Source organism: Scatophagus argus, chromosome 1 (genome assembly GCF_020382885.2).
Source record: "Scatophagus argus isolate fScaArg1 chromosome 1, fScaArg1.pri, whole genome shotgun sequence".
Classification (NCBI taxonomy): Eukaryota; Metazoa; Chordata; class Actinopteri; family Scatophagidae; genus Scatophagus; species Scatophagus argus.
The window spans coordinates 9,090,941-9,105,067 of record NC_058493.1 but is presented as its reverse complement, the minus strand read 5'-3'; the positions used below and the strand labels follow the sequence as shown (position 1 = coordinate 9,105,067).

Below are 14,127 nucleotides of genomic sequence, written 5' to 3'. Positions count from 1 at the left end.
TACATCCAGTGTCTTAGTTGTGAGGATTTGCTGATTTGATTTAGTAGTAAACTGAATATGAAGATTTTGGAGTGCAATTTGATGTCATTATCCTGTGCTTTTGGAAATGTGCGATGGCCATTTTACATAATTTCCCGATATTTAATGGTCCTAATGACTTTTTGAGAAAATTGATGATGAACTTAATTGTTACTTGTAGCTCTATTTTAGACACTTAGCATTCAAAAACCATTGTGCATCCATAGAATGTAAAATTAAACAGATACCAGGTTCAACTTAACAGCCTCATCACCATCATAATCATCATCCATAAACACAGCTGTTCATTCAACCTATTCATATTAATTACTGGATGTTCAAATGGTTTGCAAGAGTAGAATGAACACTACTTATACAGCTGGTTAGATATTGGTGAGAGGTAAATGCTTGTAGTGCTCATTACAGTGAACTGGCTGCACCAGTGTTAATACATTGTTCTAATGTATTAATTCCAACGTTGTGATACTTTGCTCTAGGAATGTGTGCATTGTACACCATATAGACAAAACAGGGCTGTTTTCAGGAGTTGGGCTCGGCTCCTTAATTCAAGTGAAGGGAGATCTTAATGTTTCAGCATACCAAGACATTTTGGACAATGCTATGCTTCCAACTTTGTGCAAACAGTTTGAGGAAGGCCCTTTGCTATTCCAGCATGACTGTGTCCCAGCGCACAAAGCAAAGTCCATAAAGACATGGTTGGGTGAGTTTGGTGTTGAAGAACGTGACTGTCCCACACAGAGCCCTGACCTCAAATCCATCAAACACCTTTGGGATGATGAACTGGAACGAAGACTGCAAGCCAACATCAGTGTCTGACCTCACGAATGCTCTACTGCATGAATGGTCAAAAATTCCCACAGAAACATTCCAAAATCTTGTGAAAAGCCTTCCCAAAAGAGTGGAAGCGATTGCAGCTGCAAAGCTGTCTGTGTATTTAGAATGCAAAGTAATTTAAAAATAAAAAAGTGATGCATATGCCCGAGTTCATCAGATTTTGAAGAAAGCCATTGTTGACATGGCTTTCAACAATTTTCACCTAATCTATGCATGGGACGAGACCGACAGAGGTACAAGAACAACCATGGTAATAAAAAGTAAGCCATTGCTTTTTTTCTAATAATCTCATGTGCATCATATGAAACCTATTGAGCCTTGTCTCTGCACAGAATGCATCCAAACCAAACTGTGATCCAAACTGTGGGGCACAGTGAATACAAACACTCTGAAAATATGGTGAAGTGTCTAATTGATGATGGAGGAAGCATCATCTGAAAAGACAGTGCGATATCATTCATAAAAAAAATGTCCTGGGTCCAACTTTGTGTGTAAAAACTCAAAAACCTTTCTAACAAATCCTCTAAGTAACCAGACATGGTGTGGCATTTACACCCAACCCTGATGTTAAGTGAACAGATAGAAATAGCATGTGCAGAGGAGGTGAAGTGTGGTAATTTTTCAGTACTCTGCACTTCTACAAATATGATGGGATCGAGCGATGAAAAAAAAAAAGAAGCATTTAGACAAAGAGTGATGTTGAGTGAAGAGATAGCGTGAGCAGGATAGGAGGTGGGAAAAAAAGCCCTGGTGATTGTGTTGAGCCATCCATGATGAGAGAGCGAGTGCTTTTCCTGCTCTGAGAGGGGGAAGAATAGTCGCTGGGCAGATAGATGGGAGGAAAAAACGCTGCTGTGGCACTGATAAAGTGACTGAGGACCACTACTGCCACACTTGGACAATTCCAGACACAATCTTCTCCCTTCTTTTCTTTTCTTTCCTCTCTGCCAACCCCTGTTCTTGCAGGCATAATAATGGCTGTTTCTGTCCCCTGCCCTCTTCTCGCTCTCTCGCTCTCTCGCTCTCTCTTACATACACACACACACACACACACACACTATATGTTCCAGGATCTGTCAAAGATGTGGGGAAAAGTAGGAGCGGAGTCACTTCAGGAAACAGTGAAGCTCTGACAACCTTTCATTAAACAGGCCAAATTAAAGGTTTGTAAACACCCTCCCACCACAGCAACCCAAGCTCATCCACGTCCACCTTATCATTCGTAGCTCCACCCTGCTGATTCTGTTTCACAGGTTTGTCAGAGGAGGGTATATTTTGAAGCTTGTGAACTAGAAATAGTTTCTGATCTGCACTTGCACATTATCACTGGGATGTAAAAATGCCTTTAGTCTGTACACCACAGCCTCAGCTTAAAAAAAAAAAAGGGGGGGGGGTGCATTAGCACAAAGGTTCACAGTTGACGGCATGCAGATATGCTGACGCCTGTAATAAAATAAGGCCAGCCGGGTGTGCAAGAGTTGACATTGCGTATAGGTGTACTGGCGGGTATCTGCATAAAGAGCCTCTGCTTCTGCCAGCAGCCATCATGGCCTCGACAGATTAGAAATTGTATGTGTAAGGATTCACCGCAAATAATGAGAAATGAGTTTTAAATTGTAGCTCAGGCACAGTGAAAAAATGGGCCCTGTCAATATGTGGTGTGTGTGTGTGATGCAGAGAGAGGGGGGAAGGAGTGAGAGAGCGTGTTAGAGGATTTAGGGGTGAGAGAGATAGGGAGAGACAGAGACAGAGGGAGAGAGAGAATGAGGGATCAGGGGATGACTTTGTTTTGGTTTACTGCTTATTACCATCATAATCCTTTGTCCTGTTTTCCACTCTGCAGTCCGGGCACACCTCTCGCCTCGTCTCCGCGTTAGACACTGTGATTGCCTTGTATTTAAGGAGCCTTCTGTGAGCCGCTGTTCCGACAAATGCTTTTCCAATACCAATCACAGCTGAGTGCACCTCATTTGAATCTGTGAAAGGGGTTTTGATTCCATCAGCAGAATGCTCCTCCAAGCGCGGCACAGACCATTCAATACTGAGGCAACGTGTGAAAGCCTCAGAATACTCTCACCTAGTATATGCATGCGCTGTAAAGGGTTTGGGCGAGGGCTGCCTTGCCTCTTCAAACCGTGTTGTTCATTAATCCCCCTTTTATTCTCTACGTAGGGTCTCATTAGCTGTTCTCCTTTATGGCATTTGGAAATTGTAAGCTGTGCTCCATGTGACTTTCAAATGTGTGATGAAACAGAAGCGCTTTACTGGTCGTAAACTTCGATGAGGAGTGAAAAAGGCTAATTGTACACTCAGTTTAAGTGTCTGATAGTGTTTGCGCCACCTGGTCAACCTCTAATGTGTATATACATTAAGTGTGTCTGTATTTTACTCCATCTGACAGTGTGTGGTACAGACCAGCTGCTGATATCTCCAGTGCAGCAGCTTGTTGACCTTCAAACTTATCAGTGCATATCTTTTGTCAAAGCAATTGCCTGTCTTTTGGTCTATGAGGAGTTTGGATAATGCATCCAAATTAAAATCTTTTGTAAATCCCACTGCTTGATTGCTTGAGAGCCACTGAGATTTGTTCAACATTAATGGTGAAGGACTTCCTGATTCCCAAAGTCATTTTCTCTTCATTATTCACGTGTGTATTAGCACCTCTTGTTTTCTGCACACAGATAATACCCTCCTACTAAACTGACACAGACACACACAGACACTGCAATACAACCAAAACTTCTGGATGAGATGCCAGACAAAATTTACAATCCAGCACAAACTATCATTACACATCGAGCTTTCATGCACAAGCTACACTTTTAGCCACCTGCTGTGCAGAGAAGTAGTGACATGTCAATTTTATCTGTCTACAAAAGCCAAACCAGCTGCCTGCTATCATAAAGTGAGCTGTGTGAAGATATTATATGTTGAAGGGAGAAAAAAACAGAAAGAATGCAAAGTGTGCAATAAAGGGTATGCACATGATGTCACTGTGTGTGTGGTTACCAAGGTCCCTTCCCCCATGGGTGGCAAACACAACCGTCAGCAAGTAAATAGCTAAAATAGCCATTTTGCTATGGACAGCACAAAGAACAAATTCAGGGAGGTGTTTTTACAAACTGCTGAAGGCTAAAGAGGAGCATAGACTAAATGAAATTCATGCAATTTTGATTAGGCTGACAAATATTGCATTGGACAAGCATCCAGTTTATTAGGTACACCTAGCTAGTTTCCAACCCTTTTATATCAATAAAGGTAGGCTAAATTATAACACTGATGAATGTAAAAATTCTTGCTTTTAATACTATTTTATTACTGTTGTACTGCTTGTCTATTAAACTGGCAACTGAGTGCATATATGCTGCTGGGCTCTGTGCCACTGTTTAGCAACAACCTGCCTTCTGGCCAGAATTATTCAGAATTAAGGCATCTTAAATATACTCATGTAGGGTTGTATTTCATCCTTATGCCAACAAATAAATTTTGTGATTGATTTCAAGCAACAGAACAGAATTGGACAGTGGGCAACTTAGCTTCAAAACGCCACCACTGAACACTGAATGGCTAAGGGTTTTGAACTCTAGACCTATAAAAAAAAAAAAAAAAAATCACCTGTTCTAAAGGTCAGGATTCATGCAACACATCACTCCTCTATTTCTGGCTACAGTTCAATGCACACAGACCACTGTAGAGTACATTAGCTTTTGTTTCCTTGGATTGCATTTCTATCCATTCCTAGCAGTTGTTGTGTTTGCTATCACACTTCCAAGGTCTGTTCTCTCTATAGATAGATAGATAGATAGATACTTTATTGATCCTGAGGGAAATTCAATAATATCAGGGTATTGACAAATATGGCAAAACTGTAAAATGAGTGCAAAAAATGTCCCAGAGCAGCAAAAATTGTTTGAAGTAATTAAGAAATGTGAAAAACTCTCCAGACTGCAAAGTCAGTGACATAATTTACTGATAACAGACACAATGAGTATCTTAAGTAACTGATGTGGTTTAAGACAGCTAGTTAAAGACATTGATTAATATCACCTTATTAGATATTAGTAAGGTAAAAGGAAAAATGACTATTAAATTACAATCACGAGTTTGACTTACAGAATGTAGCAAGGCTTAATTTGAGTATTGTGAGCCTGACAATGTACTTAATGAAGTTAAACATTTTGTTTGGACAAGGCGATGTTTAAAGTCTAGCAGAAAAACACATTTTGTTCAGCAAATATTAGAGAAATGATGAATAGTAAAAAAAAATAATGATTAATATTTCTAAAATAAACAAACAAACAAACAAAACAAAGCTGTCTGAAATATACCACATTCCACACATTTCTTAAGCAAACCTCAAAATCTTATTTTGTCTGAGTTAGACCAGGACATAAGGTCTGGCTGCAAATGTTTCCTTGTCAGTGCCCATGAACTAAAACTATCAGGTATTCTTACAAAAACAGAAACACATCCAACTTGAGAGTCAAAAAAACAATGACAATCCAGTGAAACAAAATGAAATACTGGTGCAGTACGAACACAATATCTGCAGTCTGCATTAATTTTTCTGTTATATCAAACACAATTTCATGGTTGACATGGTGGAAGAGGATTAACACCCAATTTATATACCTTTAACGGAAACACAGACTGCTAATGCTGAAGCTTCTAATCCTCCCAGCACTCCGGGCATGGAAGTGTTCAGTCTGCTAGCTTGACTGCGAGTGTGCTGGCTGGCCCGGATAGCTGATGACTTAAGTAGTGACTGAGGGAGTCCAAAGGCTACAGGGAAATCAAGAGTTGTTGTACCCAGCAGCCAAGAGAGGGACTTGACAGTGTCAAAGGATTATGTACTGTGGGGCTAACAATACTAATGGCACTTCTTTTGCATTATGATAATTGCCAAGACAAAATTGCCACCTAATTTCTCCCTGTTTCTAATTATTGGGCTCTTCAATGCAAGCAGGCAGTGGGAGCAGAGCATTGGCAGGCAATTAAACTCCTGCAATTATGGCTCTATTGTAAAGCTCAGCTTTACCCAGGATTTGTAGGGCAGAGAGTGATTGCTCTCCGATGCAATTAAATACAGGATAAATCTGGTGTGGACCTGTGAACGGATCTTTTAAAGTTCACTGCTGTGTTTTGTAACAACCAGCAACCAGCCAAGAAATCTGCACCTCTGTTAAGGAGGTCACTTGTCAAAAGAGCCATACCTACATACTGAGCCATAGCCACGTCTATTACAGCAACCCCGCTGATATGCATGCTTGCAACCAAACCGCTGCCACAAAAAAAACAACCATTTGCATAGAGAGCATTTCTAGGGAGGCATGCTGGGTAGGATTAGTGCTCCTCTTCCTCTAGCGTGTCGGAGTGAGCAGTGACCCGATGCAAATGTGTGTGCTAGGAAGTTTAGAGCTATGAACTGTGGGATACAGAGGAGCGTGGCCATCTGGAAACTCAGTGACAGGAAGGTGTTTATGAGACACAGGGGGAACAAAAAGCCACAACCTACTTTGTTTCATTTTGTTGTACAGAAGCCGCTGATCCAGTGCACTGCTGCTAAAAGGCTTGTTTGGGACCCAAAAGAGGCAGATACAAATGGATCAATAAGCTAGAGTGTAAATAAATAGACAAATAATCAAAACATAGTATGTTCAGCTAGATTGGGTTACAGAAAATCACATTTGGGATATATATCTATCTGCACTACATAACGTATCATAATGTTTTAACATATCATCATTGTTCACATAGAGAAGGAAACAATACGAGCAGATAACCAGGCCAAAATTACCATGAACCTTTGTGTACAATGGGAATAGTGTTTCATACACAGGACAGTTTTAACAATAAAATCCAAATACAGAACAGATGTAAAAGATCATACATCACAGGCAGGCTCCAAGACAACAACATTGCTGGAAAAAATATCATGATAAATGTTTAACTAAATGTGCTCTAGGATTAATTTAGTCACTTTATTTGGAATCTTTCACATTACTTTGAATTTAATATTATAGGTTCATATTTTAAAAGTCAGGAAATGCACTCAGAGTCAGAACAACCTGCCTTAGACCATCATTCACATGGTCTTGTCATCAACATCAGTTGTCTCTATTTGAAGTCCCAGATAAGGCTTACTATTTAAATCCAGTACATTCTTGTTTTGACATATCTGCTGGTATGTCTGTGAATATACGACATGCAGAAGTACGTTACTAAATCAAAAGTGCAAAATTAGTGAATATTTGCTCTGAGACATTCATTACTTTTTGCATTTGTTTCAACATGGCAAATTAATTCTTGACATAATTGATCACAATTTTTCTATAAAGTCCATTAAATTTCAGCCTGGGGCCAGACAAAACTGAAGCACCAAACACAAATGAGTTTATCAAGTGCTGCTGCCAATTTAAATTAGAGGCAGTGGCGTTAATCAAAATGTGTGCAATAACAGCTCTAAAGCACAGATCAACAGGCTTCCTCCCCGCCCAGTTCAATTTAATTTTGAACTAAAAAAACGCCACCCGTTTACATCGTGGTGGTACTTCAAAAACATTTGTTAGACAGCATGATTGCTTTGTAAAGCTGTTTAGTTGATGAAGCTAAAGACATCACTTTCATCGGCAGAACTCATAAATCAAGAGTTTCCGTATCTGTTTTTTTTTTTCCACTTTCCCTTCTACCATATGCTTTCATTTTTTCACATTCTAATGCTCAGGGTCTCCAAAAGCAGAGACCTTTATTCTTCATCACTTTTGGTAATATTGCATACATTCCAATGGCTTCTGTCCTCGGCTCCATCTTTTTCATGCCCTTCCCTCCTCTCTCTCATGTTCCTCTTTCACAAGCATCTTCAGTGAAAGTTTCCTGCCACTTTGTGAGACACATCTGCATTGCAGTGCTGAGAGGAAAGCAGCGGCTAGAGCAGAAAAGATGTATATGAATAGCCTGAGAGAAAAATGCAAAAAAAGAATGAGAATAAGGAAATCTGACCTGTCATTTGCCAAAATAACGGATGCATGAATGACAAGAAAACATCACTTCATGCATCATTTGGAATATTACACCAGTGTTGTTATATATTTATTTTCTTGACTTTGAAGAGGGGAAAAATGCCCATTTAAATGTCCAAAAGTCAAACACAACCATTTGCACCTCAAAGTGCTGTCACAAGGAAATCACAGAGAGGGTCATCCACCCCCACCTCACTCAGCGCCTCTGAGCCTCCCTGTTATTAATGCCGTCATCATTTTTCCTCTGCTCACTCTATTTCCCTTCTGATAGTGGGGCCTGCTTCATCGTGTTCTGCCATGTTTCTGTAATTGCTCCAACAGCCTGCCTTATGCTGAGCATATAGTTTTTGTGTGTGTGTGTGTGCTGATCCAGTGGGCGTGCACACGCCTGTAAGTGTGTACACATGCATGTGTGTGTTGCTCTGTCCCCCACCAGGGCCGGCTGTGAGTTTGTGGGGCAGAACCAAGCTGCAGGCGAGCTCCACACGGAGCGAAATGACAGCCTCCAGGCCACCATTGGTTGATGACCGTGAAAACACTTGCGGTTAACGTAAAGTGAGCGACCGGCTGTCACAGTGAGGCACCGTGCTTATGTGCAGCCTGACAACAGTACAACAAGCCCCTCCACGACTAGACTCTGCAGTGCTGCAACAAACAACAAAGGGAGAGCCCCACAATTCATAACAGCAACCACTTCAGACATCTGAAGTACACAGCGAAGAGGGAGAGGAGCAAGACACAAACACTGCTATTTGTCACAGTGTTTGGGAATAAATGGTTTTTCTTTACTTAAATTCTGGTGGGCAGAATTGAAAACCGAGGGTGGTTGTTGAAAGAAGACAGGAAAGTGAGCGTGCAGGAGAGAATGCCTAGACTGTCACAGATGCCAGCCAAGGTCAGATAAAGTGAGGAGTAAGTGTTTAGAGAGCTACGGGAGCAGAGGCCAGCGCTGTGGAGGAGGTGTGAAGGAGAGAGTGACCAAGCGTGAGCGCCGCCTCCTCTACCCGTCATTAAATGAAGCCACTTAAAGAAAAAAAAACACTTGTTTCAAAAAAGGTCAATACATGGTACTCCTGCAAACCCCTGATGGTATTATTTAGCCCTCTGGAGAAGAGTTTTGTCTTTGATGGAGACACAAGTTGGGAATATGTGTCTGAAGACACTTTACTGAGAACCCCTGCATTTTCACGCCGAAGCCGAATTGCTTAATCAATCACATTTCCGTCAACAAACAGGTTCCCAAAGTTAAACTGAGCAGCAATAAATTATGTGACAACATCCTGTAGTAAGGAGGGATGATTACAGAGCTGCGTTCATCATCAATTTTAACCTCTCTGTGGTTAAATCAGACTTCTTTTACCCCCTGCCCTCTTGCGCTGCTTTCTTTCCTCCTCCCGCTCTAACTCTGAACACACACACACACGTGCACACACAAAAACACAGTTTATTATGCAGTAACATTACCAGATCCCCTTAGGCAGCTGTGCATCTCTGTATGACTGATGAGGGTAATTTCTCCCAAACAACAGAATGATCACTTTGGTGGTGAGCGCCACAGACCGTCCCTCCTCCCCCTGTCTTCCCTCTCTCCCATTTTCTTTTTAGCTTACAAAAAAAGGCAAGAGAAAGAAAGATATTTGTCACTATGTCTCCTGCACTGTCTGGAACTGTCCCAGTGAAGATAAACAGCTCCCCCACTCTCTACATAAAATCTACCAAATTATAAATCACTACATGGATGCAATTAATCTGTTGATTCTTCAATGATGATTCCCATTCAAACTCTGCTAAAAAAAAAAATATATAATAATAATAAATCAGACATTCAAATCTAGTTTCCACTCTAGTTTCCACTTTGCCTGTTAGAGCTGGAAGTGAGGGAGGTTTCTCTTATTTTTCCTTGATTACCATAGGGATCCAATATAATACACATGCCACTATGAATTAGTCTCAAAGTAAGGACTGGCCTGAGCCACAGTGAGTTTACACTGTCTGTGTACTAGCATTGGATATACTGAGTAGAGAGTAGTTAGGACTTCTCTGCCTCTCTCTCTCTTGGCCTCATAGGTTCAACCTCAGTGGGCTGTCTTTACTTATTCTCCCATCTGTCAGTCACACACAAAAACAAATCCACCTGTCGACCGGGAGACCGGGCAGAACAGGACGATGCTACAGCTGTCTGAGCCTCACTTGGTGCAGAAGAGAGCGAGCCAGCGCCCTCCACTGGTGATGGAAAGCCCATTAAGATGCTTATTACCCCACCTGTCAGCCTGATCTCCTCACCTGCACAGATACACCAGACTAATGAAGACAGTCACTATTAATACAGCACCTTGAACATGGAAGTCATGCCTCTATGCTTTTTGTGGTCCTTGTGTCCTTGATCACAAGGGCTCTCCAGCCTTGTGACAATATAACAATCCAAGCGTTAAGAGACAGGCATTCTTACCGCAACACTTGATTGCCTCAACAATGAAGCTATTAATACTGCATTATGTAAATTGTAATGGTCACAAACATCTAATAGGATAAAGGCTAAGTACAGTGCAATTTAATGCAGCTGACTTTCAGTGGCTCTTTGAAGGATGTTTTCAATTATAACAGAGCTAATTTAATTCATTGTTTCGTAGCTGAAAATGCATTTTTAAAGGTTGACTGAGTCTCTATTTCAAAACTCAGGTTTAATCAGTCATGTACATTGAACATTGGAACGTCCTCTAAAGAGATTGACAAAGTTGCCGGGGATCTGCGTTCTAGGTTTTAAAGGGACACAGTAGTCCTGTCCTTCTCTTTTTCCTCAGATGGCAGGCTTCAGTTGTGGTGGGGAGGGTGTTCAACTAAAAGATGAAAAGACCTGTGCCTTTAAGAGGGCTGTCTCCCCTCTCCCTCATGCTCCCCCTCAACCACACAGACACTCCTCCTGTGAGCATTTGTGAGGCAGCTCCTGTCCCTTATGTCTCTTTGTGGGGAACAGATTAGACTTCCCAGAGCATCACTGGAGACAAGACAGAGCCCTTGGGAGGACACCCCAGGTGCAGACCTCCATGCAACCCTGACCTCAACTACTGTGGATGCCCTGATGAGCACAAGAAGAGATGCAGACCCACTCAAGCTGGGCTAAGACATCCCGAGGTCCAATACAGGACGTGGAGCTGCTGGACAACACAAAAGGTCAATTTTGAGTTGAAGGCGACATGATCAGCAGATTGAAACACAACTACAACGCTGGACTGGATCGCTAAGAAAAAGGTGGAGTCTTAATACAAGCTTTTAGTTTCTCTTTAGAAAAGTTTTATGAAAGAAGAATCAACAAAGTACTCCATATCTTTTGCTGCTGTTAAGGATAAAAGCAGCATATGAGATACATACAAACCATGGAAAGACCATAATTTAGCTTATTTTTTATTATTTTTATCCATCTCCAGAGTACTTTCCAAATTGTCGTTTGTGGTATGAAATTGAGATGCACTTTAAAGAACATCTTGAATAGTCCCGACAGTTTTCTTAATTCACCAGCCAGGCGTTTATCTTATTTCTCCAGCTCTTTCGGAGAGGGAGCATTAAAGACTTCATTGACAGTGCTCTTGGGGAGCGGGTAATATTTCTTAGATGAAGTCTTGAAACTTTACAGCTGTTTACTGGAGGGTGAGAAAAGTGTCACATACTTGATGATGATGTTGAGCTGTTTTTCATATGGGAAAAGTGTGTGTCTGGAATAACACTGCAGTGGAGCACTGAGGACAGAAGAAATGTTCACAGGGTGCGGAATGGTCAGTGGCCAGAACCAGTACCTTACCAGAGACGCTGTCAGGCCTCACCCAGGACTAGAGGTGAACAGAACCAGGGACCAGGTAACCCCAGGGACCTGCTCCGTCTACCAGGATCAAACGTACAGCAACGTTGGCCAGCCAGCAATGGTGAACAATGTTCCCAGCCCACTGACACAACTGCCAGTCCCTCCCCCTGCACTCAAACTAGGACAGGAAGGCTTCAAAAAAGTCTGCCGAACTGAGGAGGACAGTCCCTGTCCCTTTCCAGGGCTGGCCTCTGGGGTGCTGGAGATGCGCGTGAAGGAGGGAAGTAAGATCCGCAACTTAATGGGATTTGCCATGGCACGGATGCAGGGAGAGAAGGGTATAAGTGGGGGAGTTGTGAATGGTGGAGGACTCAGGCAGGTGGTCTTCACTGGGTCAGGCCGTGCGGTGACAAAGACCATCACCTGTGCTGAGATCATGAAACGAAAAGTGGGCTCTTTGCATCAGCTGACCAAACTGCAGTACAAAGTGGTGAAAGAGGTGTGGGAGAGTACGGAAGGGGGGACATCAGAGATGACGGTGCACAGGACTGTGCCCTCAATCAGCATCCTTCTATCCAAAGACCCACTAGATCCCCAGGAACCAGGCTATCAGCCTCCAGAGACCCTCAGTGCATTGTGGGAGGAGAGAGAGGGTGGCGAATCTTCCTCGCAAACAGCTTGCAAGAGACCTCTTGGACCTTTGCCATACAGCAGTTTCCCTCACTGTAAGAGAGTGTGTTTGGGGGAAGGAGACTCAATCCCCCCCTCCTCACTGAATGGCTGAACTGGTGTCAAACAGTAGAGAGGATTGAATCAGAGGAGTTCATTTGGCGCTGCCCTCCACTCAAGCACAATGCTGAGACAATCAGAACACTCAATCAGACAGAACAGTGCTTTCTCAGAAGAACTGAGCACCAATTCCAGCCTCCAGAGGTCAGTTTGACTGGGATCTAAAAGCTTGCCTCTATACAGCATTTAAGGGATGTGTTTCTCGGCACGTCCAACATGGTGTCTCACATCAACAAAACTGTGATGTTGTGTGCTACCATGCTTTAAAATGTTTAACAGATCTGCATCCCATTTCGCACTGACAAAGAAAAAGCCATGAATAGCACAGGTTCCAGATTCCTGCTTGCAGTTAACGATCTACAGACTGTGGACAAAACCGTTATTAGTATCATGTTACAATCATCTCTATTCTTTTTTCATCTTAATTGTAGCCTTTAAAAATACACAAAGTAGACCCAAGGACATAAAACCAGCTTAAAGCCATTGATGGTATGACAAATGCATACCATACCAATTTTATTTGTCTGATTATTAAGTCTCATGAAAACAACATTAAATAAATTGTTTTTCTTCCCAATGGACATTTTGTTCTGTATTTCATCTTTCTTACTCACACATCACTGAATTTGCAAAGCTCTGATTGAACAGAAAATCACAGCGTGCTGATCTTTTGATAAGAATAACTGCAGCGAAATTTGTCTGTAGAAAAAAAGCTGATTTAATGACAAAGCTGTTGATAAAGCACAGCTCCTAAACCAACTCAGTCTAACAGATATGCCCAGGGCAGAAATACAGGCACAGATTATCATTAAGATAACAACATAACATCACCCAACACAGTGAAGAAAAGGATTAAAACTAGGCCTGACAGAGCTTCACACTGCACTGTTCCTGCAAAATCTGAAACCAAGGAAACATGTTACACTCCTTCCCTTTCAGCCAATAGGCCTATCCACCCACCATATCGATCGTATAGTACAGTCTACCGCTTCCATTTTATTCTACCATTGTTCAAGCAAAATGATATTCTTAACAGTGTGGTCTAAAAAGAGGAGTTTTTACAGTAAAACTATGCAACTATGTTTGACTGGCATAATAAATAAAATGGTTGCAGATTTTCCCTCCACATAGACACTAGTTTAGCTACAAAAAAATGTACCTCTGGGTAACTGCTGAAGCTTAACTGGCTGCTGCACACATCTATGGCAGTTGGATCAAAATTCAATTCTGAGCTGCACCATAGTGCTAGGAGAAGAAAAAAAAAACAACTGGGAGCATATATGGACTAAGATTAAAGGTTTCTACATCCGTTTCTTTAAAAGTCGTCCTAAACTAGACAAACAAATTAAACCTTCCTCGGAATTATTTTGTCCGAATAGTTAAGAACTTTTTCCTCTTAATCAACCATGTCTTCAGGGGATAATAACTCAGACAAGTGGAGCCTTGTCTGATGCTTTCACTGTTGATCTTAATGAAAATCTGCAAACACAGATGTCGGCTTCCTGAAGTAAATTAATCAAAGTGACTCTTAACTTGGAGGATAATTTTGTTACAGCTTAAAATCGAGAAAAAAAGAGGAGAGTTCACCCCTGAAATTCATCTTTGAGAAGGAATACAAATCGCAATTTTTCATATATTGGTCAACCAGAA

At 41.7% G+C, this 14,127-nt stretch overlaps 1 protein-coding gene and 1 long non-coding RNA gene across 5 annotated transcripts in view; one reads left to right on the top strand and one right to left on the bottom strand.

Moving 5' to 3' along the window:
- LOC124049338 overlaps nt 1–14,127 on the bottom strand; it is a 73,184-nt gene that overhangs the window by 52,257 nt on the left and 6,800 nt on the right. Inside the window, exon 3 of one of the 4 annotated variants that reach the window (XR_006841401.1) lies at nt 5,192–7,798. The exons of the other annotated variants lie outside the window; for them this stretch is intronic. This is a non-coding gene — a long non-coding RNA (uncharacterized LOC124049338). Of the gene's footprint in view, nt 1–5,191; nt 7,799–14,127 lie in introns of those variants that run through there. 4 annotated transcript variants of the gene reach the window in all.
- LOC124049233 (ribonuclease P protein subunit p25-like) lies at nt 10,868–13,037 on the top strand. Its single transcript, XM_046370630.1, has one exon. The coding sequence runs from the start codon at nt 11,642–11,644 to the stop codon at nt 12,470–12,472; it is 831 nt and encodes a 276-aa protein (XP_046226586.1). The 5' UTR covers nt 10,868–11,641; the 3' UTR covers nt 12,473–13,037.

Bases quoted from the DNA above. Each gene is read 5' to 3' on its own strand.
- LOC124049233 (XM_046370630.1), top strand. From the start codon at position 11,642: ATGTTCACAGGGTGCGGAATGGTCAGTGGCCAGAACCAGTACCTTACC.